The sequence below is a fragment of the Podarcis erhardii genome (assembly GCF_964252035.2).
Source record: "Podarcis erhardii genome assembly, chromosome: 8".
NCBI lineage: Eukaryota > Metazoa > Chordata > Lepidosauria > Squamata > Lacertidae > Podarcis > Podarcis erhardii.
In genome coordinates this window covers 39,242,938-39,268,262 of record NC_138499.1, presented here as the reverse complement: position 1 = coordinate 39,268,262, position 25,325 = coordinate 39,242,938, and the positions used below count along the sequence as shown (strand labels likewise).

General features: G+C 45.1%; 1 protein-coding gene and 2 long non-coding RNA genes across 3 annotated transcripts in view; 1 reads left to right on the top strand and 2 right to left on the bottom strand.

Moving 5' to 3' along the window:
* LOC309349122 overlaps positions 1 to 25,325 on the top strand; it is a 128,562-nt gene that overhangs the window by 37,348 nt on the left and 65,889 nt on the right. The window lies entirely within an intron of this gene.
* Positions 13 to 25,325, bottom strand: LOC309348881 (DGAT1/2-independent enzyme synthesizing storage lipids-like). Its single transcript, XM_081874678.1, has 7 exons — positions 25,166 to 25,325; positions 23,340 to 23,714; positions 20,682 to 20,846; positions 18,967 to 19,157; positions 5,067 to 5,127; positions 2,205 to 2,344; positions 13 to 208 (listed from the first exon to the last, which is right to left on the bottom strand). Exons 2-7 carry the CDS (start codon positions 23,617 to 23,619, stop codon positions 104 to 106), a joined length of 942 nt encoding a protein of 313 aa, XP_081730804.1. The 5' UTR covers positions 23,620 to 23,714; positions 25,166 to 25,325; the 3' UTR covers positions 13 to 103.
* LOC309349092 lies at positions 10,192 to 11,519 on the bottom strand. Its single transcript, XR_014159691.1, has 2 exons — positions 10,434 to 11,519; positions 10,192 to 10,339 (listed from the first exon to the last, which is right to left on the bottom strand). It is a non-coding gene; the product is annotated as an uncharacterized lncRNA (long non-coding RNA).

Below are 25,325 nucleotides of genomic sequence, written 5' to 3'. Positions count from 1 at the left end.
TCCAGCACAATCCTGTGTATATCAACTTAGCTTTAATAACATAATTATTAATGCTTCCTATTACAGACACCTTCTCATGAACACTGCAACTATTTTATATGGACTAGTTAGCTTTGTAATGCTTATCAAATCGTTCTGATAGAGCTCTTAATATATTTCCTGGCCTTTTTTGGTGTTTATCCCGTAGATTTTCAAGTGCAGTCTTCGCCTGTTGAAAGAAAACCAGAGGAATACATTGTGTTATAGGAATAGATTGCAAATTAGGTATTCACAGTTATTAATATCTGTGAGGAAAAAGCTAAAGGGATCAGAACCAGAGGCAACCCATTTATTCCAGCTATATAAGCACAATATGTGACTTCTTTCTGGGATACACAACTGACTTTGTACACAGAGATGTGTTGCATCATGAGAGTCCTTGTCTCTCAACCCTCAAAAGTGGTTTCTTCAACATGGAGGGTTGGGCCAGAGCAGCCAGGGTGAGGAACCCCCACTAGGAAACTGCTCATCTCTCAGTGAATCCAGCCCACTCTCTGTATGTTTACCAAGAGCACTGTATGAGAATGGCAGAGAAACAATCAAACATATGTGCCTTGGGCTGTTTTGTACACAGTAGCTACCTTGCATGGTTGTTACAATGTAGGATAAAAGGAGCGAACCTCAGGACAACCAAGGCATAACCCCTTGCAGAAAGAAATTTCTTATCTGCCCCTTTAAACAGGCAATCAATACCTGAAACTTGATGCAGCAAGTAAACAAGCAGAAAGTGCTTGGAGAAGGACCAGGCATACTAAACAAAGTTCCAACCCTGTTCCCATTAGCCACCAGGACCCTACATGCTCCTCCCCTTAGCCCCCTCCCTTTGGGATTCAGAGTCCAATGTTTTCCTGGAGGAAGGGGGAAAGTGTATCATCCCCTGCAGGAGCAGGTAGAATAAGTCATGCAATGCAATACCATACAAATGGTATCTGTGTTTGACATTGTATTCAGTGAAACGGCATCTCATATAGGAGCTTTCTGATGCATGAAATATAACAAATTACAATATATGTGTTGCAGGTTCAGAGCTGATAGCTTGGTAGTTGGTCAGGAATTATGGCACCGTTTAACAAAGCTGTATCCAATGCTCTCTTAAACACACATCAGTGTGTACATGCAACATATATCAACGTGTACAATGAATTGTCTTCCTCTTCAACCCTCTCCATATCCTCAAAAATTAGCACTGGAGGTACCTTCTCAGGCAAATTCTGGGGCACATTGTGTAGGGTTGCCATATGTTTGGGAAATCCCAGACTGGTCCTTCTGGGGCCATCTGGGGGGGTTTCTTTTTTCAATTTTAAGGAAATATCTGAGTTGGGGGGGGGTAAATTTGTGTGTGCGCTGTTTCAGGCTCCTACGTGAGTGGCTCTGGTTCTGTTTTGCGCCTGTGGGAAGTTGGGGTGGGGAGAGGGCAACCGCCCCCCCCAAAAAATCTCAACTTTCTGACCAATGGCCCCAAAGAAGCTCAGCTCAACAACTTTTTATGCAATTGACCAAAATTTTCATCAGGAGCAATTAGAATAAGATCTATTATTTGATTATTGATATACCGTATTTTTCGCCCTATAGGACGCACTTTCCCCCCTCCAAATATGAAGGGGAAATGTGTGTGCGTCCTATGGGGCAAATGTAGGCTTTCGCTGAAGCCTGGAGAGCGAGAGGGGTCGGTGCGCACCATGCTGGGCTCCCACGGCTTGCGGAGAGCTGCCTGTTCTGGGGGCTGGGGTCCGGCGAAGCTCGGGCTTCCCCCGCCCCAGCCCCGCGCCTGGGGGAAAAATAATCCGCCCCCCCTTTATTTCTCCCCAAAAAACCTAGGTGCGCCTTATGGGCCGGTGCATCCTATGGGGCGAAAAATACAGTAAACCTCCAGAATGTATTTTGTATGCTCAACCCTAATATAGTGGGAAGAAGAAATCCCATTGCATGCGCAGATCTCTCTTTGTACCACATAGTTTTTTCCATTTAATTAGTCTCAACACGTTAAGGAGAGGGGAAATTGAGTGATGGGCATGATGCACAAAAGTATATATAATGAACCCTATATCAGGTCATATAGAATGAGGAAATCAATATGTACAATACAATTTAGAGCTGAAAGAGAGAGAAACCAAGAGGAAAAGAAACATTCTGCTTTTAAACTTCCAAGTTTAGAGTTAACTTACTCTTTCAGCCAGCTCTACAGCTGTTATATTTGGATCATATGGGATGGGTTCTCCAATAAATGTCCTCAATTTCACTGGAAACCCTCCGTAAAAGGGAAGAAGCATACATCGAGTTTTCTCATACAGCCATTTTGTCAGCCCTGTGTATGAAATGGAAGAAGATTCTGAAGGAAAGCGACACCATATCAAATCTGAAATTAGTTGACATTCTCAGTGTTTAGGAATTGCAATAAATAGGAAGAGAGGAAAAGTTAAATAATATGAGTGCTTGGGAAAAGAGATACAGTGGTACCTCGGGTTATGAACACTTCAACTTACTTTTTTTGGGTTACGAATGATTGTAACCTGGAAGTACCGTATTTTTCGCCCTATAAGATGCACTTTCCCCCCTCCAAAAATGAAGGGGAAATGTGTGTGCGTCTTATGGGGCGAATGCAGGCTCCTTGGCTTCAGCGATAGCAACGCGAAGCCTCCGAAGCCTGCGCTCCAGAGGCTTCACGTTGCTTCTGCTGAAGCCAGGAGAGTCTGCTCTTTGAGGCTGGCAGTTTGGGAAAGCAACGCTTCCCCCATCGCCAGCCCCAGAGGATGGGGGGCAGTGGGAAGGCGCGCGAAGCCTTCCTGCTACTCTCCAACCCGGCTTGGAGGCTGGCGGTGGGGAAAGCAGCGCTTCCCCCATCGCCAGCCCCAGAGGATGGGGGGCAGTGGGAAGGCACGCGAAGCCTTCCTGCTACTCTCCAACCCGGCTTGGAGGCTGGCGGTGGGGAAAGCAGCGCTTCCCCCATCGCCAGCCCCAGAGGATGGGGGGCAGTGGGAAGGCGCGCGAAGCCTTCCTGCTACTCTCCAACCCGGCTTGGAGGCTGGCGGTGGTAGAAAGCAGGTTTTTTCCCAAGGAGGGAGAAGGGACAGACTGGCGGAGTCCATCCCTTCTCCCTCCTATGGGCTTTTGTGGGAGATGGGGGAATTCCCCCACCTCGCAGAAAAGCCGGCAAGAGCCGCACAGCCTTTAAAGAGCGTGCAGCTCTTGGGGGCTTTTCCCCAAGGAGGGGGAAGGGACGGACTCCGCCAGTCCGTCCCTTCTCCCTCCTGTGGGCTTTTGCGGGAGGTGGGGGAATTCCGCCACCTCCCGCAAAAGCAGGAAGAAGGTCTTGGAGCAGCGCACAGGCTGCGTGCAGCCTGTCCGCTGCTCCCAGAGCTGCGGGGGGGGGGGAATCATATTTTTTCCCTTGATTTCCCCCCTGAAAACTAGGTGTGTCCTATGGGCCAGTGTGTCCTATAGGGCGAAAAATACGGTAAGTTGTCCAAATTCTTGGAGGACTCGCCGCTGTCTGGAAGCAAACCTGGACATCGGCGGGGCCTACAAAGCTCTCAGAGGCCTCTTCGAATGCAGGGAACCAAGCCCCGACATCCGAGGTGCCTGCAGGGCTCCGCGAATGCCAGGAGCCAAGCCCTGAGATCCGCGGTGCCTAGAGCGGTTCTGCAAATGCCGGGAGCCAAGCCTCGACATCCGAAGTGTCTGCAGGGCTCCCCAAATGCCGGGAGCCAAGCTCTGGCATTTGCGGTGCCTAGAGCGGCTCCGCGAATGCCGGGAGCCTAGTCCTGAAGTCCACGGTGCCTGCAGGGCTCCACGAATGCCAGGAGCCAAGCCCCAACATTCGCGATGCTTAGAGCGGTTCTGCAAATGCCTAGTCCTGACATCCGCAGTGCCTGCAGGGCTCCGCAAATGCCGGGATCTAAACCCCGACATCCACTGTGACTGCAGAGGCTCTGTGACTGAGCTTCAGCCACAGAAGCTCTCTGAGGCCTCCACGAATGCCGGGAGCCAATCCGATTGTGATTGTGGAAGAGGACCCGGAGTCCCCTCCAAACAGTGAGTTTGGAAATAAATTTTAATTCTTTTAATTTTAATTCTAAAATACTGTCTTATTTATTATATAGTACAGTACATTGATTATTAGGGATCCAGGTGGCGCTGTGGGTTAAACCACAGAGCCTAAGACTTGCTGATCAGAAGATTGGCGGTTCGAATCCCCGCGACGGGGTGAGCATCCGTTACTCGGTCCCTGCTCCTGCCAACCTAGCAGTTCAAAAGCACGTCAAAGTGCAAGTAAATAAATAGGTACCGCTCCGCTGGGAAGGTAAACGGCATTTCCGTGCGCTGCTCTGGTTCGCCAGAAGCGGCTTAGTCATGCTGGCCACATGAGACGGAAGCTGTACACCAGCTCCCTCGGCCAATAAAGCGAGATGAGCACCGGAACCCCAGAGTCGGTCATGACTGGACCTAATGGTCAGGGGTCCCTTTACCTTTACCTTTACATTGATTATTGCCATCATTTTATGGATCAATGGTCTTGTGAAACGGTAAAATTTGTGTTAAATTGCTGTTTTAGGGGGTGTTTTTTCATCATCTGGAACGGATCAATCCACTTTCTATTAGTTTCAATGGGAAAGTCCGCTTCAGGTTAAGAATGCTTCAGGTTAAGTACAGACTTCCGGAACCGATTAAGTACTTAACCTGAGGTACCACTGTACAAGATATTCAGTCAGCTCTTATCAGCTCTTTGCAATCAGTCATAAGTTGTGTACAATAGACTACAGAATATGGTATGTTTCCTGTTCAGTTCCCCTCCATTTTAGGGTTGCTCCCACATTTATCAATTATAGCTTTCTGTTAAATCTAATAGAAAACTAAGCAAGGGATGTTCACTCAGTACTGAGGCAGGCAGCACAGCTTTTGCAGATAAGTGTACATGGAATAAAATCTATTAGTGAGTAGTAAATAGATATTCTTTTAAAGAGATCATTCAGTATTATTAAAATGTATATTGCCTGAGGTCTCTTGATCAACCAAGGTATTTAACTTACTTGTCTTTCCAATGGTCCTGTATGCTTCACAAATGTTTTGTGTAAAAATAGGGATGATGGGCTAAAAAAAAAAGATGAAACAAACATGAAAAGAAAGGTGAGGACTGGATAATTATTTTGCCCCAACCAAGCCTTAATTTTTGTTATGGATTACGAAGAATGCTTCACATCTGGGATTATAATGAGAAGCAACTCATAAATGATAATGTATTTTTTTTTAAATAATATTTATTAGAAATTTCCAATTACAAAAAAAAAAAATTAAAAAGAACAAAACATCCCAATTAAAAATCTTATTTTCAGTAGCATCTTTCCAGGACTTCCCCTCCCCTCCCCCTCTTGTATTCCAATTCTTACAAATGAATTCAGCAAATTCTTATCCCAGATTTTGAACTTATTATCATTAGCCCAGTTTTAAAAATATTTTCCCATCCCCTAAAATCGACCTGTTCCCTTCCGCGCATTCCCTCCTTTAATATACAATACAGATTAAAATAATCAAATATAATTAATTAAAATAAAATTGTAAAAATATAATTAAGATAATCAAATATAATTTTACACCCTTTGGATTCCAAATTTCCCTCCCCCCTTTCCCGGTTGCGTTCCCAATGTTCATCAACGTCTGATGTCTTCCTGGAGCTCCCACATCTATCTAGGCCATAGTCCTTTACCAGTCATCTTTAATTTCGAATGTCCAATCTTGGAAGGAGTCTATCTCAAAAAGGCCCATTTCTTCCATCCAGATTTTTATATTTAGGAGTAAAAACTCCAATTTTATTTCTTAGACTTTTCAAATCTGGATGTCCCAAATGTTCCCACTTCCAACTTTATCCAATTCTTGTTGTTCTTGTTGTTCTTGTTAATCCCTCTCCTCCTTTTTTTTTTCCCTGCTCTCCTGCACAAATGTTCTAATTCCAAAAGCTGCTAATTCCTCTGCAGAGGCTCTGTTATTCAGGAACAAAACATTATGCCAAGTCCCTTCCATTCTTCAGTAGATAAATCTATTGTCTCCTTTAGTGTGTAGACCTCTGTAGACAAAATAGTGTTCCATTCCTGCAGTTTCCCAGGAGATAAAAAGTTCTGTTCAAGTTCCAAGCCAACAATACTTGTAATATCCCTCAGCTCCTCTAGGTGGATTGCAATAACTCAGTTCCCTTCCAGATCATGCCCACCAGTCAAAATAACTTGTTATTCCTTATTTTAAGCAATTTGTATCCAATTTATAACAAATGTAACCGGCAAAGTCCTCGTAACAAAGTTCTCATTTTTGTTCTTCCGCTTTGACAGCTCTTTGACAGCTGTCAAAACCTCTCTTTCTCTTCTCCCGGCGCTCTCACAAATCGCTCCCAGGATTCCGGGGGGGGGGGGGGGGTTGCTTTGTAATTCAATTCCACTTTTCTCCTCCAGCTCAGTCTTATAATTTTCCATCGCGAAGTTAGTAACCTTGTCAAAATAGGGTTGCGCTCGATCTTAGTTGTCAAATCCTTTACTTTAACTCCTCTACGACAGGGGGGGGGGCTGACTTCCTTTTTGCGCCTCCCCCGCTCGCTCCGAATTTTTTGAAAAATTTATCCCCCTTTTTAGTCCAGGTTCCAATTACTCACGGGTTATTCTTTTAAGTCCAAATTTTCAATAGAAGAAGTCAGCGCTCTCCGTCGAATGGCATGCGGCTTCGCTCGGCAGGGGAAGCGGAGGACTCAAAGCACCCCCCCGTCACCCGTTCCGCAGCCTTTAAAAAGGCTCCTCCGCGGGTCGGGGGGGCGCAAAAGGTGCCAGCCGAGTCACCATGTCCATGGGTTTCAGCGCCCATGGTTTTTGAGCGTCTCCGTGTCGCCGGCGCGGTAGGACCCAGCCCCTGCCGAGCAGGCTCCCTCCGGAGCTCGGAGGGAGTCCGCCATTCGGCGATGGCGCCAACCCGGAAGTCCACAACTCATAAATGATAATGTAATTGGCTTTAAAATTCCTGACACATCTATTCAAATCTCTCAGATGAAGAAAATTCAGAAGCTGTCCTCCAGATTTTCAGGAATTTGAGGGGGGGGGAGAATTTCCTGGTTTGCCCTGAGGGGGAAAGGAAGCCAGGTTCAGCCAACCGGCCGGTGCATTTTGGAGTTTGGTGGCAGCTCGTAGGCAAAGAGCACCCAAAAAAGGTCTTGGGGATGATCAGGACTCTGAGGGCTCCTGTGGAGGTCAAAAGCGAGTTCCCAACGGGTTTGAGGTTCCATTTGGTGCTGGCCTAACCCGGCTGTCAAGCTGTCATCTCTGGGCTCCAGTGTTTTCCAGCAACAAGCTGCCTTGAATTTCCTACTCAGCGAGCAGCAGATTTCCCAGAAAATAAAACCAAGCAAAAAGGGATTTATTATTCAAGTGTCTTTAGCATTTGGATTGATTTGGCAAATTTCCAGGAGAACAAAAAGGGAGTCTTCTCTGGAATTGGTGAATATCCTGCTTCAGATGGCTGAAGCACTGAAGGAAACAAAGAAAGTCTGCCATCGGAAATAAAAGGAGGGGGATGGGGGGATAAGAACTTTGAAAACTTTCTTTTGAAAGAAAAAGCATTCAAACTTTTATACTTCTCCCCCCGGATTCAACTGGCGGAAGCTATAGCATCTCAGGAACTATTGGCAGACAATTTGGCTTTAATTGCCTTAAGGCAAAAAGAGATGCTTTTATGATTTAGATCTATTGCTCAGCAATCTGGTGAAGCAATAAGGGATAAAATAATTGAGGCAATTGCAAATCTTCTTGAGACGCAAAAGCAGCAGGGATTTACGATATGTAAAGGTTTGTTTTAAAGCAGTGGTGGGGAGACCTGTGGCACTCCAGATATCATTAGACCCCCAAACAGGATATTTGCCATCCTCAGCTTTTTTGGATGCTGGATCAAGGATGTCAACATATTACATCTTATCTAGGATAATCGTGAAGGCAATTCAAATTGCACAAAGAATGGGCTAAATTGATGAAAGAAAATAAAGATTATTACCATTCGGAATTCCCCGGAGACACTCTCCTCAAGGAGAGAGGGAAGAAACTACGAAAGAAACCAACAAGGGACAGGGAAGGGTGCAAGTATAAACAGGAACATAAAATCTGCAGAGGGGGCGTAGAAGAGACCTGAGAGCCTCGGACATTAGAACACCAGATTGATGATGGGGACTTCCGGGTCGGCGCCATCGCCGAATGGCGGACTCCCTCCGAGCTCCGGAGGGAGCCTGCACGGCAGGGGCTGGGTCCTACCGCACCGGCGATGCGGGGACCCTTAAAAACCACGGCCACGGGGGCCGTGGACATGGAGACTCGGCTGACACCGTTAGCGCCCTCCCGACTCGTGAAGGAGCCTTTTTAAAGGCTACGGATCGGGTGCCGGGGAGAAGCGTGGTGTTTTGAGTCCTCTGCTATCCCTGCCGTGCGAAGCCGCATGCCATTCGGCGGAGAGCGCTGGCTTCTTCCTTTGAAAATTCGGACCTAAAAGAACAACCTGTAAGTAATTGGAACTTGGATTAAAAAGAGGGACAAAAATTTTAAAAATTTCGGAGCGAGCGGGGGAGGCGCAAAAAAGGAAGTCAGCCACCCCCTCCATTGTAGAAGGGTCAAAGCAAAGGATCTGATAACTAAGATCGGAGTAACATCATTTTGGCAAGTTTTTAACCTCACGAGTGAAGAATATGAGATTGAGCTGGAGGAGGAAAGTAGAATTCGGACTTAAAAACAACCCCCCCTGGAACCCCGGGAGCGATCGATGATGGAGTTTGGAGAGGAGAAAGGCAAGTTTTGACAGCTGTCAAAGAGCTGTCAAAGCGGAAAATAAGATAGAGACTATGTTACAAGGACTTTGCTGGTTATATTTGTTATAAATTGAATACAAATTGTTTTAAATAAGGATTACAAAGTTACTAGGGCTAATGGATGTGATCTGGAAGAGAACTCAGCTTTTGCAATCCACCTAGAGGAGCCGAGGGACATTACAAGTTTTAGCTGGAAATTGGAACTGAACTGTTTATCTCCTGGGAAACTGCAGAAATGGAACATTATTATGACTACAGAGGCTACTACACCGAAGAAGACAATGGAATCATCTGTTGTGGAATGAAAGGAACTTGACGTAATGTTTTGTTTCTGAATAACAAGCCTCTGCAAAGGAACTAACTTTTGGAATTAGGACATTTGTGCAGGAAAACAGGGACAGAAAGAAATAGAAAGAGGAGTGTGATCAATAAGAACAACAAAATAACAAGAATTGGACCAAGTTAAAAGTGGGGACATTTGGGACATCCAGATTTGACAAGCTTAAGGATTATAATTTGGAGTTTTTCACTCCTGGATATAAAAATCTGGATGGAAAAAATGGGCCTCTCTTTGAGACAGAATCCTTCCATGATTGGACATTCGAAACTAAAGAGGACTGGCAAAGGACTATGATTTAGAGAGACGTGGAAATATCGGACATTGAGGAACATTGGGAACGCAACCGGGAAAAGGGGGGGTGGGAAATGTGGAATCCTTAAAGGCGTAAACTACGTTTTATTTAGGCTATATACATCTACATGGTATTCTAAAGGGGGGAATTCGTGGTGGGAATAAGCCGATTTTAGGGGAATGGAAAATAATGTTTTTTTTAAAAAAAAATTTGGGTTAAGGATAACAAGTTTGAATTGAGGAGAAGAACTTGTTGAGATCATTTGAGAGATTGGGAATACAAGGGGGGGAGGGAAGGGGAAGTCCTGAAGGGATGTAATTGGAAAAAGATTTGAAATTGGATGTTTTATTAATTTGTAATTAATTGGAAAACTTTAATAAATATTATTAAAAAAAAAAAAAGAACACCAGATTGATGGACAGGATGTAATGGTTAGAATGGACTGACATAACCGGAAACCAGGAAGAAGGGACGTTGGATTTAATTAGAAGAGAATTTCTTTTTATATATTTTCTTTTTGGAATTAGTGTGATACTAATGAAATATCAGAATATGTTGGAAAGGAATTAATTGGCTTTAGTAGAAAGGTTTGAAGGAGGTAAGCATAAATATGGTTTAAATTTTGAAATTTTATAGTTCTTAAGGTAAGACAAGGTTAAAGAAATCAACGGTAAATTGAATAACAGAATATAGTAAAAGTTGTTACAGTGGTACCCCGCAAGACGAACGCCTCGCGAGACGAAAAACTCGCAAAACGAAAGGTTTTTTCGTTTTCGAGTTGCCTCGCAAGACGAATTTCCCTATGGGCTTGCTTCGCAAAACGAAGCTTGCCCAGGGGACAGCGGGTCTTCTCTTTTGAAGCAAGGGGCGGCGGGGAGAAGCGATCTTCTCCCCGCAGCCCCAGGTCCGGGGACAGCGGGAAGCGCTTCCCGCTGCCCCCGGACCTCTTTTGAAGCAAGGGGCTGCGGGGAGATCGCTTCTCCCCACCTCCCCTTCCTTCAAAAGAGGTCCGGGGACAGCGGGAAGTGCTTCCCGCTGCCCCCGGACCTCTTTTGAAGGAAGGGGCTGCGGGGAGATCGCTTCTCCCGGTGCTCCGAAGCCGGGCGGGGGGGAGGGAACACCTGCCCCCACCGCCCGGCTTCGGAACGCTGCTCCGAAGCGGGGCGGGGGGTGGGAACACCTGCCCCAGCCGCCCCGCTTCGGAACGCTGCTCCGAAGCGGGGCGGGGGGTGGGAACACCTGCCCCAGCCGCCCCGCTTCGGAACGCTGCTCCGAAGGGGGGCGGGGGGGGCGGGAACACCTGCCCCAGCCGCCCCGCTTCGGAACGCTGCTCCGAAGCGGGGCGGGGGGGGGCGGGAACACCTGCCCCAGCTGCCCCGCTTCGGAACGCTGCTCCGAAGCGGGGCGGGGGGCGGGAACCTCGCACCCCGCCGCCGGGCATCTGAACGAGGTCCTGGACCTCTTCTGAAGGCAGGCGGGGGCAAAAGTCTTTGCTCCCCCCGCCTGCCTTCCCGGGACAGCGGAGACTTCTCCGCTGCCCCGGGCGATCTTAAAATGCTGGCGGGCGGGAGCGAAGCGTTCGCTGCCGACCCCCAGCATTTTAAAATCTCCCCGGGGCAGCGGAGACTTCGCTCCCGCCCGCCAGCATTTTAAAATCGCCCCGGGACAGCAGGGGCTTTTAAAATGCTGGCGGTCGGCAGCAAAGCCCTCCTGTCCCCGGAGCTTGTGGGGCGGGAGGTGGGAAGAAGGGCTTTTCTTCCCACCGCCAGCCTTCAGAACAGCCTTCTGAAGGCTGGCAGTGGGAAGAAAAGCCCTTGTCCCCCCCCCCCAGCCTTCAGAAGAGGTCGGGGGACAGACTGTCCCCGGACCTGGTCTGAAGGCGGTTTCCCTAGGAACGCATTAATTGATTTTCAATGCATTCCTATGGGAAACCGTGCATCGCAAGACGAAAAAACCGCAAGACGAAGAGACTTGCGGAACGAATTAATTTCGTCTTGCGAGGCACCACTGTATTTTTGTTTCAAACTTTACAGATTGTGGACAAGATGGATTGTTTCAAGAGGTGGCAGAGAGAAATCTCTAGATTTGTCTGGCAGGGCAAAAAGCCCAGAATAAAATTTAAAATATTAACTGATGTGAAGGAAAGAGGGGGGTTTGCCCTGCCGGACTTTAAACTTTATTATGAATCAGCAGCATTCTGCTGGTTGAAAGATTGGCTACTTCTTGAGAACACTGACATTTTGGATTTGGAAGGTTTTAATAATGCTTTTGGATGGCATGCATATTTGTGGTACGACAAGGTTAAAGTGCACAAAAACTTCAAACACCATATTGTCAGGAAAGCATTGTTTAATGTCTGGATTAGATACAAAGATTTATTGGAGAATAAGACCCCAAGGTGGTTGTCACCCATGGAAGCAAAGGCTCTGAAAAGACTCAATATGGAGGCCAAATGGCCGAAGTATTGGGAGATATTAGAACAGGAAGGAGACAAAATGAATTTGCAGAGTTTTGAGAAATTAAAAGACAAAGTGCGAGATTGGCTTCATTATTATCAAATAAGAGAGGCCTATAATTTGGATAAGAAATTGGGTTTCCAGGTGGAAAAATCGAAACTGGAGACAGAACTGTTAGAACCTAAAACTAAGATCTTTTCAAGAATGTATAACTTGCTGTTGAAATGAAACAGTTAAACCAGCCATGATTAAATGGGCACAGGACATAGGTCACAACATTTTGTTTGCTGACTGGGAAAAGTTGTGGACCACCGGTATGAAATTTATGGCATGCAATGCCTTAAGAGAGAATATTATGAAAATGATTTATAGGTGGTACATGACCCCAGTCAAGCTTGCTAAAATTTATCACCTGCCTGATAACAAATGTTGGAAATGTAAAGAAACTGAGGGTACTTTCTTTCACCTTTGGTGGATGTGCCCGAAGATTAAGGCTTTCTGGGAGATGATATATAATTGTCAGGGAACTGCCATCGGAGAGTCAGGTGGTGGAAGGGCTCAAGGAGGCTAGGAGAGCTTCGGATGCTGAGGAAGGAACCAGTAGGGGGAGAGGGAGAGTTCCTGCAGAAACTCAGTCGGAGGAATGGCTCCAAGATGCTTCCAGTGAGAACAGCGGGGAGGGCTCAGGACCTCCGCTGGGGACGCCTACTCCGCGCAGGAAACTGTCACTCAGAGAATCCAGAAGGAGAGTTTCCGTCAAGGAACTCTTATGTTGGCGTAAATTCCAGAAGCGCCCACTGACGGATTCTGCCAGCGATTGAGGTAGCCATGCACCCAGGGCTCCACGGACTGGGAGAGTTTAGGAACTGATGGCAAAGCTTTGAGGGCTTAAACACTTACGCACGAGCAGCCCCTTTTTCCCATTACAGCAATCCGTCAGTCCTGGACGCTGCTTGTGCGAAGGAGAGGCATCATGAGCAACCCAACCGGAGCCGGGGGAGCAGGAGGAGCTGGAGAGGGACCAACTCTGGAGGAGAGAAACAGAGCTTTGGAGCACCAGCTGGCACTGCTAATGGCGCGGCTCGAGGAAAGGAGGGTGCAGGATGCACAGGGGAAACCCACCCCCATCGCAAGGAAGGTACCGGGGTTGGTACAGAAATTCGGGGGGTGACCCAAGGAACTACCAAGCCTTTAAGACAGAGATGCAGTATGCACTGAACCTGCAATTCGATGACTTTGCCGATGAGGAATCGAGAGTGGCTTTTGTGATTGGGAACCTCGAGGGAGGGGCTAGAGATTGGGTGAGGCCCCTGATGGCATCGAATAATGACGCCTTAAAAGACTTGAGGAAATTCTTTATCGCGATGGACTTGATGTTTTCCAGCCAGATTGAACAGGGCGTGGTACGCAGACAGTTAATGACGTGCAAACAGGGAAATCAATCAGTCAGAGAGTATTGGACACAGTTTACCATGCTTATACACAAATTGGGGTGGGACCTGTCTTCAGACCCGATACAGATGCTGTTTGAAGAAGGCTTAGCCACAGCGGTGAAAGATGAACTTTCCCGCGCGCCCCGTCCGGAGTCTATGGATCAGCTGACCAAGGCGGCGCTTGCGATTGGAGCGCGCCAGGAGGCGAGAGCTCTGGAGAGGTGGAATTCCTGGGGTACCGTTTGTCAGACAAGGGATTGGCCATGGATCCAAGCAAGGTCCAAGCGGTACTGGAATGGAAGACACCCAGAACCAGGAAGGGCATGCAGAGGTTCCTGGGGTTTGGAAACTTCTATCGGAAGTTCATAAAAAACTTTGCCCACTTAACGGCTCCCATCACCGATTGTCTCAGTAGTAAGAAGAAATTTGCATGGACGGAAGAGGCGCAGCGAGCGTTTGAACGGCTAAAGAAAGCGTTCGCTTTGGAAGAACAGCTCTTGCACGTGGATCTACAGAAACCGATGAGGGTGGAAACAGATGCATCAGATCGAGCGGTAGGGGCGGTTCTGCTCCAACCGGGGAAGGATGCGTCGGACTGGAGACCGTGTGCCTTCTTCTCGCGGAAGTTGAATAAATCCGAAAGGAACTACACAGTGTACGACAGGGAACTGCTCGCCATTTATGAAGCGTTTCGACGATGGCGGCACCTGCTAATAGGCGCGCAGCACAAGGTCCAGGTGTGCACGGACCACAAGAACCTGGAATATTGGCGAACGGCCAGAGTACTGAACCAGAGACAAGTGCGATGGGCACAGGAATTTTCCAAATTCCATTTTGAGATTCGCTACGTACCGGGGCCAGAGAACGTAAAGGCGGATGCTCTCTCTCGAAAACCAGAGTATATGGAGGGGGAGGGAGCGCCCGAAGAGAGACATGTCATCCCCGAGGACCACTGGGTGTGTGGGGCAGCATTGGTGGGGCAACGAGAACTGGTAGAAGGGACAGAGAACGATGAATACGCCCAAGATAAGCTCAGAGGGCTCAGGAGAGCCGGGGAGAACACCGGGGGGTTTGAAGAAAGGAACGGGGCGTTGTACTACAAGGGGGCCTTGTACATACCAGAAGGGGAATTGAGGAGCAGAGTACTCAAACAACTGCACGACAGCCCCACCGCGGGGCACTTTGGGCAACACAAAACAATGTGGTTAGTTACCAGGCAATTCTGGTGGCCCAAGGTGAGGGAAGATGTACGAGAGTATGTAAGGGGGTGCGACCGCTGTCAGCGAGCAAAGGGGGAGAGGGCGGCACCGGCGGGATTGCTGGAACCATTACCCACACCCGAACGGCCATGGGAGGCAGTTTCCATAGATTTTATGATGGATTTACCAAGATCCAAGGGGAAAACTGCGGTAATGGTAGTGGTAGACCTGTTAACCAAGATGTGCCACTTCATAGCTTGCTCACATGCGGTAACGGCGGAAGAAACTGCCAGGTTGTTTGTAAAACACATTTTTAGGTTGCATGGCGCCCCCTTGAGGGTGGTCTCAGATAGAGGGAAACAATTTACGTCCAGGTTCTGGAGGAAGCTCATGAGCTTACTGCACGTGGAGGTCAATTTCTCAACCGCCAGACACCCAGAAACTAATGGGCAGGCGGAAAGGGCAAACAGTATTCTGCAACAATATCTGAGGTGTTATGTAAATGACAGAGAGAATGATTGGGTAGAGAAATTAGCCCTGGCCGAATTCGCCTACAATAATGCGGAAAATGTGTCCACGGGCATGAGTCCATTTATGGCTAATTATGGGTGTCACCCCAGGGCCTTTCCAGGGGAAGGAGGGGAAAGATGGAGCGTACCGGCAGCGGAACATTTTGTGGAAGAAATGGAAGCAATACATCAACAGCTCAAAATGAATTTGGATAGGGCCAAGGAAGAATACAAGAAGCAGGCAGATAGGAGCAGAAGGGAAGGAGAGACCATAAGGGTGGGGGACCGGGTGTGGTTGTCAACACAAGGGTTACCGTTCAAGGGGGGTTGCAAAAAATTGCGGCCAAAATGACTGGGACCCTTCGAGGTTACACAGCAGGTCAATACGGTGGCCTTTAAACTCAGGCTGCCAGACAACATGAAACTGCATCCAGTATTCCATAGGTCATTACTATCACCATACCGGGAGGGGCGGGAATTTTGGGGACGTGAAGGTGAGGTTCCCGCGGCACCGCAAGTAGAAGAGAGGGAGCGCAGCAGTCATGTAGCAGAAATACTCGACTCTCAGTGGAAGGGGAAACAGGTGGAGTACTTAGTGGCATGGGAAGGGGAACCGGAGTCCGAAAATACCTGGTTACCGGCAGAAACGGTCAAGGATGAGGTCTTAGTAGGAACGTTTCATCGCCGGTTCCCAAGGAAGCCTTAGCCCTTGGCTAGGTTCTGGGAGGAACACTTCGGCACCACTGATGAGGAAGAGGAGTTCGCGGGGTTCCCAGAATCAGGACAGGAAGAGGAAGAAGAATCAGATGGGGAAGAGTATGGGGGAAGAAGGGACAGTAGTAGGTGGAGAGCGGTTTTCGAGTCATCCGAAGATGAGGAGGATTCTTTCCAGGTTTCCCAGCCTCACCACCCAGAGAAGAGGGGGAAATGGGGGGTGAGGGGGGTCCTGGAGGGGAGGTGGATGTCAGGGAACTGCCATCGGAGAGTCAGGTGGTGGAAGGGCTCAAGGAGGCTAGGAGAGCTTCGGATGCTGAGGAAGGAACCAGTAGGGGGAGAGGGAGAGTTCCTGCAGAAACTCAGTCGGAGGAATGGCTCCAAGATGCTTCCAGTGAGAACAGCGGGGAGGGCTCAGGACCTCCGCTGGGGACGCCTACTCCGCGCAGGAAACTGTCACGCAGAGCATCCAGAAGGAGAGTTTCCGTCAAGGAACTCTTATGTTGGCGTAAATTCCGAAAGCGCCCACTGACGGATTCTGCCAGCGATTGAGGTAGCCATGCACCCATGGCTCCGCGGACTGGGAGAGTTTAGGAACTGATGGCAAAGCTTTGAGGGCTTAAACACTTACGCACGAGCAGCCCCCTTTTCCCATTACAATAATGAACTGAAAAAGGTATTTAAATATACCTTCCTTAAGAAACCAGAGGCCTTTCTCGTGGGTATAGTCGGCCAATTGGTGTTAAAGACACATAGAACGTTTTTTATGTCTGCGACAACAGCAGCAAGAATACTTATCGCAAAGTATTGGAAGACACAAGATTTGCCCACCTTGGAAGAATGGCAGATGCAAGTAATAGACTACATGGAGATGGCAGAAATGACTGGCAGAATCCGAGACCTGGGAGAAGAAGTGGTGGAAGAGGACTGGAAGAAGTTTAAAGACTACTTACAGAAACACTGTAAAGTTTATGAATGTTAAAATGATGTTGGATTTAAAAATAATACGGCATTAGTGATATAGGTTTAAAAGCTATGTAAAAATGTAATTGAAAAAAGGTGAAAGACTAAAGTTATATTATGTCAAAAGTAAATAATATGTTAAAGGTGTTTAAACACAAGGAGGAAGGATTGGAGACATAATAGAAAGATTTTAATAATCAGAAATGAGTTTTGAAAGAGGGTAAGGATTTGCTGTATCTGATTGAGTAAAGAGGAACACAAAAAAGGGAGGCGTGAGGAAGTCAGGAAAGAAAGTTTTGCAAATATCAATTTAAATGCTGGAATTTTTATTTTTAATTTTGTCTTTTTGTTTTTTCTTGATGTTTTTTATCTTCTGTAAAAGCAAATAAATATATTTTTTTTTAAAAAAAAAGTTGGAAAGGATATGTTGAGTTAACGGGGGGGAAAAAGAGAGAGAGAGATTGTTAAGACAAATTATTTAAATAAAAATTGTGAAGTATGGGAAGAATATGCTGAAATAATGACTTAAGATAGAATACAAAAGGAGGTGTTAGGAGGTCCAAGAAATAAGTAAATGAAAGTCATCTTCGAGAATTCCTGGAGAACAGGCGAAGTCCCGGCAGACTGGAGGAGGGCAAATGTTGTCCCTATTTTCAAAAAGAGGAAAAGAGAGGACCCAAATAATTACCGCCCAGTCAGTCTGACATCAATACCAGGGAAGATTCTGGAGCAGATCATTAAGCAAACTGTCTGTGAGCACCTAGAAAGGAATACTGTGATCACCAATAGTCAGAATGGATTTCTGAAAAATAAGTCATGTCAGACTAACCTGATCTCGTTTTTTGACAGAATTACAAGCCTGGTAGATGAAGGGAACGCAGTGGATGTAGCCTACCTTGATTTCAACAAGGCATTTGACAAGGTGCCCCATGATATTCTTGTAAAGAAGCTGGTAAAATGCGGACTTGACTATGCTACCACTCAGTGGATTTGTAACTGGCTGACTGACCAAACCCAAAGGGTGCTCATCAATGGTTCCTCTTCATCCTGGAGAAGAGTGACTAGTGGGGTGCCACAGGGTTCTGTCTTGGGCCCCGTCTTATTCAACATCTTTATCAACGACTTGGATGATGGACTCAAGGGCATCCTGATCAAATTTGCAGATGACACCAAACTGGGAGGGGTGGCTAACACCCCAGAGGACAGGATCACACTTCAAAACGACCTTGACAGATTAGAGAACTGGGCCAAAACAAACAAGATGAATTTTAATAGGGAGAAAGTATTGCACTTGGGCAAAAAAAATGAGAGGCACAAATACAAGATGGGTGACACCTGACTTGAGAGCAGTACATGTGAAAAGGATCTAGGAGTCTTGGTTGACCACAAACTTGACATGAGCCAACAGTGTTACGCGGCAGCTAAAAAAGCCAATGCAATTCTGGGCTGCATCAACAGGAGTACTGCATCTAGATCAAGGGAAGTAATAGTGCCACTGTATTCTGCTCTGGTCAGACCTCACCTGGAGTACTGTGTCCAGTTCTGGGCACCACAGTTCAAGAAGGACACTGACAAACTGGAACGTGTCCAGAGGAGGGCAACCAAAATGGTCAAAGGCCTGGAAACGATGCCTTATGAAGAACGGCTAAGGGAGCTGGGCATGTTTAGCCTGGAGAAGAGGAGGTTAAGGGGTGATATGATAGCCATGTTCAAATATATAAAAGGATGTCACATAGAGGAGGGAGAAAGGTTGTTTTCTGCTGCTCCAGAGAAGCGGACATGGAGCAATGGTTCCAAACTACAAGAAAAAAGATTCCACCTAAACATTAGGAAGAACTTCCTGACAGTAAGAGCTGTTCGACAGTGAAATTTGCTGCCAAGGAGTGTGGTGGAGTCTCCTTCTATGGAGGTCTTTAAGCAGAGGCTTGACAACCATATGTCAGGAGTGCTCTGATGGTGTTTCCTGCTTGGCAGGGGGTTGGACTCGATGGCCCTTGTGGTCTCTTCCAACTCTATGATTCTATGATTCTATGATTCTATGAAAGGATGTAATTTGGATTTGTATTTTTTTTTGTTATTCTTTTTTCTGTTTTTTTGTTGTTTTGTTGTTGTATTTTTGTTTTTTCTTGTATTTTTTTCCTTTTGAAATTTTGAATAAATATCATTTAAACAAAACAAAACAAATTGCACAAAGATCACTCACCACTTTCGCCTCCAAAGCTGCCTGAGCAAAACCTGTGCGTTTACCCCACATTATGCAGTAATCGTGACTATACAGTGCTTCTCTACCTCCACCAGGTGAAATGCCCATTAAACGGCCTTTCTTCATCATTTCCACAATTTCAGCTTTATTGTAAGATTTCAACCCGATCACATAATAAAACATCTGCAGCCCTGAAAAAATAAGCCCCAAATAGAAGAATGCATTTTATGTGAAACTTATTTAGGAAATAGTGTGGATACAATACAAGTGTCATTATTCCAAAGATATTGCACTATTATGGATCACAATCATAGCTCTCTGCTAATACATTTCAACTAGGATTTCATGAAGGGGGACTTTATGCTAATTCCTCTTTTGCTCAGAGGTTCTGACAGTAGGCCTTTTTTGGAAAGCACATTGAGTGGGATTGAGTGCTGAGGAGGGAACTTTTTAGGCATGTGTTCCTCAAGTCAAGCCTGTAATACATTCAAGTTTGCATTATGATAAAAATACAGCTCACAGTGCCTTGTTCCACCATCCAAACCTTCAATCACTTTAGGGTGCAGAGCTTTTGGATATAGTAGATACACACATGGGGGGGGGGGAGAGATACACGCATGGCACAGAGGAGACTATGCTGATGAAAAACTGCCTCCACCAGCAGAGATTGGTACACAGATATATGGGTGGAGGTTATATGCTGCATTAATTAACCTAGTGGAAAAACTCCAAACAGCGCTCTGTGCTACTGGGTCTCTTTGGACTCCTTCCTTCAAATGACCTTTCTGTGATGTCATAGTTTCCTGGGGTGGCTGCTGTGTGCATGCAGAGGAAGATGATGTGGGGGGAGTGGCAGTGGAGGGCCATGAACACTACAGCAAGGGTGCCACATGTGTTTGATTGCAGTCACATGGGGGCATAAAAGCTGTGTGTGGGAGTGCTTGATTGGCCATGTGTTTGGGTGGGGCCATGTTTTCTGGGATCTGTGTGCAGATTTGGTGATAGGTTGGACTTGCTATGAAAGCCATGGACATGTCTTTTGGGCTTCACTTGGGCTTCTGCTCTTTTCCTTAGCTGTAGCTCCCACCCCATCCCAGCTGCCACCCAGTGGTGTCTGAATACAGGGATTTTGCACAGGTAGTTTGCTAGTGCAGATGCTCCCAAGCAGAATCCCATACTTTGCGTTGTTCTTTCCAGTAAGGAATATCCCATCTTTACTAATGACTGAACTTTGCAAAACTCTTTGTACTTGAGGAAATCATCAACTTAGACAACCCAAAGCCTACGCCTTGCCCTGTTCTGGTATTAAAGTGAACAGCAATTATTACATGAGAGCTTGTAGTCATAGCATAGGAATCAGATGACACATTATCCAGATTCCTCAGTTTTTAGATCTCTGAGGAAGAATGTAGACAGAAAAGCACAGCATTTCTTCATGGAGACTATTTCTGCTGACTCAGTTGTGAATTGGAAATAATTATTCATCCTGCATTCATTCTCTTTTACTAGCAAAGACTTGGTGTGAAAGTATCTTCATCTGCACTAACTAAACTATTTCACCTGTTGCTGCTATTTTATTTATCAGTTGTTTCTACCTGCTTTCCTGATGTGCAGTTTTATACTTTATAGCATTGTTTCATAGCTTATAGCATTGTTTTATGTTATATTTTACATGTTTTATGTAAAAATGCATGATTTAAATTTAAATAATTTACCTGGTATCCAATACGCGACATGATGCATTAATGAAAAGCATGCTCTCCCCGTCTCTAAAAAATATCTAGCCACAAATAAGACATAGCCAATAGACATAACTCCATGATGATAAATAATAATCCCTGGTCCTTTAGGGATATGTTCTATACCAGTAAGTTCATAACCTGAAAATAATACAAAATGCAACAAAGAAATATTGTAACCATTACTGGAGGAAATCTGTGTGGTTCAGAAAAAAAAAATTAAGATCAGGTTAAAAGCTCTGTTATATGCTTTTGAATTATGAAGCTGGAGGAGAATCTTGAGAGTCCCATGGACTGCAAGAAGATCAAACCTATCCATTCTTAAGGAAATCAGCCCTGAGTGCTCACTGGAAGGACAGATCGTGAAGCTGAGGCTCCAATACTTTGGCCACTTCATGAGAAAAGAAGACTCCCTGGAAAAGTCCCTGATGTTGGGAAAGATGGAGGGCACAAGGAGAAGGAGACGACAGAGGACGAGATGGTTGGACAGTGTTCTTGAAGGTACCAGCATGAGTCTGACCGAACCGCGGGAGGCAGTGGAAGACAGGAGTGCCTGGTATGCTCTGGTCCATGGGGTCACGAGGAGTCAGACACCACTAAATGACTAAACAACAATGACAATATGCTCCAGCATTCTGGATGCTAGGTTGTCATCATTTCTCTGTGGTGGTCCCTTAATGAATGAAGGGATTTCTCCTCTCGTAGAATGTTCCTTCCTTGCTTCCTTTTGAGCACAGGTGGAAACATTTTGGCCCAATCTTTGAGTGAGATAAAACTGTGTTTTGCTGTTTTAGTCTATTTTAAGCTTTTATATAGGGTTGAGCCCTTGAGACAGTTTAATATGTTGTTATAGTTATACTAAAGTTTTCTGAGATTTTTTTAATTTAAAGAGTAGTATCCCCCTTCTGTATGAGAGCTATCCATGGCCTGGAGTATATTTCTTCCCCGTCCCAAAGAGCTCCAACTTCAGGCATCTTCAGACCATTCTCTGAATCACTTTCTACCAAGTGAGAAAGCTGTTTCCTAGACACAGCTTGACCATGCCCTAAGTAGCTACACGGTCTCATCCTTATGACCAAAACTTGGTTTTAGTCGTGTATTTCTGATTTAAGTTTCAACACTTACAGTAACATGAGACCTGTGGGAAGCACTGAGAACATATAAAGAGTCCTATGGATCAGGCCAAAGGCCTCTGTATTAGACCATCCTGTTTTCCGCAGTGTCCGTCTAAATTAGTAGCCATCACCACATCCTGTTCTGGTTAATTCCGTAGTTTGTGTACATACAGTGGTACCTCGGGTTACAGATGCTTCAGGTTACAGACTCTGCTAACCCAGAAATAGTACCTCAGGTTAACAACTTTGCTTCAGGATGAGAACAGAAATTCGAGGCAGCCTGCTGCAGGAGTGCATCGGAGTCCAGAGATCACAGTTTGACAGCTGGGTCAGCCTGGCAACAAATGGAACTGCAAACCCATTGGGAACTCACTTTTGACCTCCATAGCAACTACAGTGGTACATCAGGTTAAGAGCTTAATTCATTCTGGAGGACCGTTCTTAACCTGAAACTGTTCTTAACCTGAGGTACCACTTTAGCTAATGGGGCCTCCTGCTGCCGCCACGCTGCCATGGTGCGATTTCTGTTCTCATCCTGAAGCAAAGTTCTGTAACCTGAAGCGTCTGTAAGCCGAGGTACCACTGTACATAGTTGCTAATTGTGTCTCTGTGAGGGGTAAACAACATTCTCCAGGTTTCTTTTGGAGAAGAAGCATACTTAAAATGTGGTTTAAATTTATGGTGTTTAAGAATGGCAGATGCAGCTGATGGACTATATGCAACTGGCGGAGATGACTGGCAGAATTCGAGACCTGGGAGAAGAAAGGATTGAAGAAGATTGGAAGAAATTTAAGATTTATCTACAAAAATATTGTGATTTAGAGGAATGTTAATAAGGATGCTTGGTTATAAATAATTGGCCATCACTAAATTGGATCGGAAATTGACGATAAATGAGATTAAGAGAAACAAAAATTTGTTGGAGAATTGTTACACCATATTGAATTGAGTGGTTATAAATTTGCAAATAAGATATAATTTGCTTGAAAAAATTTATTAACGATGTAAGTGGGAGCGGGAGACGTGAGGAAGTCCAAAGAAGTTATGAAATTTTGTTAAAACAAAGCAATGCTGTTTATTATCTTTGTATTTCTTTTATAAAAAACCCTAATAAATATTTTATAAAAAAAAATAAATGTATGGTGTTTATGCAGCCACCAGCTGACCCTTTCTTTTGTAATCTGTCTTATTTATTTATTTTGTCATTTATTGAATTTATATACCACCCTATACCTGGAGGCCTCAGGGCGGTTCACAGAACCGCCTTAGTTTCATACTTCATAAAATGCTTTGTTTTTCTTATTACATAAATAAATAGCCATGCCTTTATTTTGATCCTTATATAGCCAACCCAAACTTGTAGCTGTTGTGACTCTGAGGGGGGTTCAGAGGTCCAGTCCTGATTCACTGTGGCAACTATTGTACCAGTGCATCAAGCCTGAAATTCTGATCCTCAGTCCTATGAAATTATAGTGACTCATAAGGAAGAATTATTGCTATGAAAGAAACTTTCACTCACCATGCCATATCTTTCCATATATATCTATAATATTAGCAAAAAATTTCCTTGCCTTTTTCCAAATTTTGCTATCAGGACCAGTTTCTTGGTGCTTATTCATCTTCTTGTAAACATATAGCCCAAATGAGCAAGCACAGCCAACCAAATATATATCTATTATTAATGAACAAAGCAAAATCAGAAGCTTACGAAACCACCAAGGGTGAACCACTGAGATCAGGTATTCTTCTAAATAAGGAAAACTAATCAAGTTTTGCAACATTTGAGTAAACCAGCTCATTGTTTCGTGATCTGAAGCACCAAGCGTATGTCAATGAAATAAATATATGAAGTGAAATTTTCTTCAGTTGTGATGCTATTTCCCCCACTGTTTACCTGGAAAACAAAAAATGCAGTACATTGGTTTGATCTGCCATCCCAGAAACATTCATGAATACATGAAAATTTCATGCTGCTTAATATTTTCCTAGTTTTCCCCATGCAACTTGCTCAGTTGCTGTATTGTGTTTCCAGCGTCCATTATGGAGACTTCCAAAATTACAAATTTATGACTTCATCATTTATCTGTTGTAAAGCAAGCTGGTTTCATTCCACTGCTGAAGGTTTTTGTTTTTGTTTTTTGCTTTTTCAAAAACAGGAATAGAGAGCATCTTTTATCCAACATAGGCATGATGCCTTGAAGTAAAGTTGAAGGTCTGGCAGGGCAAACCTCCTCTTTCTTTTCATCAATCATAATTTTAAATTTTACTCTGGGCTTCATTCCCTGCCATATGAACCTTAATACTTTTTTCTGCCACTCTATGAAACATCAGATATCATTTATAATTGGAAGGACATTCATTTTGATGGCCAAAACAGTGAAAGCTTCATTCTCTCCCATATTTCCAAATCTTTCTTTCTTTCCAAGCTTTTACATAGTTGTCTTGATAGATATTATGTTTTTTTATTGTTAACCAAGTCCCCAGATATTTTATTTTTGTTTCTATTTCCCACCCACATTCTGATTCAATGTCTTTTTTCTTTGATTATTCTTTATTTTTTTAGCAACATCTTGATTTTCCCTTTATTTTGTTTGTAGCCAGCCAATTTTACAAATCTACTTATCTCTTCTGTCACCTCCAGTATGCTCATTCTGGGTTGCTCTAAGGTTAATACGATGTCATCCGCGAATGCTTTCAATTTGTAATTTTGCTGGCCCACTGTTATTCCATTGATTTTATTCTTAATCCTTATATTTTGAGCCAGTACTTCTAATATTAATATAAATAACAGCGGGGACATTGAGCAACCTTGCCTCATTCCTTTATTTATCATACATTTTTCTGATGTGTTGTTTACAATTATATTGGCCGTCTGCTCATTATAGATTGATTTTACACTTTTTATAAAGGTCTCCCCAACCCCCACTGCTGGAGTATTAAGGAAAGTGAGAAAGGGTCACTTCTCCAAGAGCCCGGCAAGGCCCTCTGCAGCCGCAGATATATCATGTGATGTACTGAGATATTGTGGTATTTAGCTGGTAATATATTGTGATGTTATAAACCTGATATCGCGCAGCCCTAAAGCACACTGAAAGACAGCATTTCTCTCTCTCTCTCTCTCTCTCTCTCTCTCTCTCTCTCTCTCTCTCTCTGCTGATGCCTGCACAGGAAGTGACAAATAGCACAACTACTAGGACATTTGCAAACGAAGCAGGGTCCAGTAGGGTTTCAAATAGAATGAGAGACTTTGATGAGATTCCTGCATTGCAGGGGGTTGACTAGATGACCCTTGGAACCCTTCCAACTCTACACTTTATGATTATCTGAACAAAAACTTTTACTTACATTCCTGGTAAGCCTAAATTGCCTTTGCTTCAGTCACCTCTCTCTTGAAGCAGCAGAAGTCTTGTCTGGTGCACTTTTTCGTAGGCCAGTTTCCACCCCTATGGAGACATGTCCCTTTATGTGGCTGTTTAAAAACACTCTGATGGGTGTGCCATCTGAA

Coding starts and splice junctions, on each gene's coding strand:
- LOC309348881 (XM_081874678.1), bottom strand. CDS start 23,619: ATGAGCTGGTTTACTCAAATGTTGCAAAACTTGATTAGTTTTCCTTAT. Junction 5,128..18,966: donor CAGCTTTGGAGGCGAAAGTG/GTGAGTGATCTT, acceptor TTTTTTTTTTAG/CCCATCATCCCTATTTTTAC. Junction 2,345..5,066: donor CAGGACCATTGGAAAGACAA/GTAAGTTAAATA, acceptor TTTCATACACAG/GGCTGACAAAATGGCTGTAT.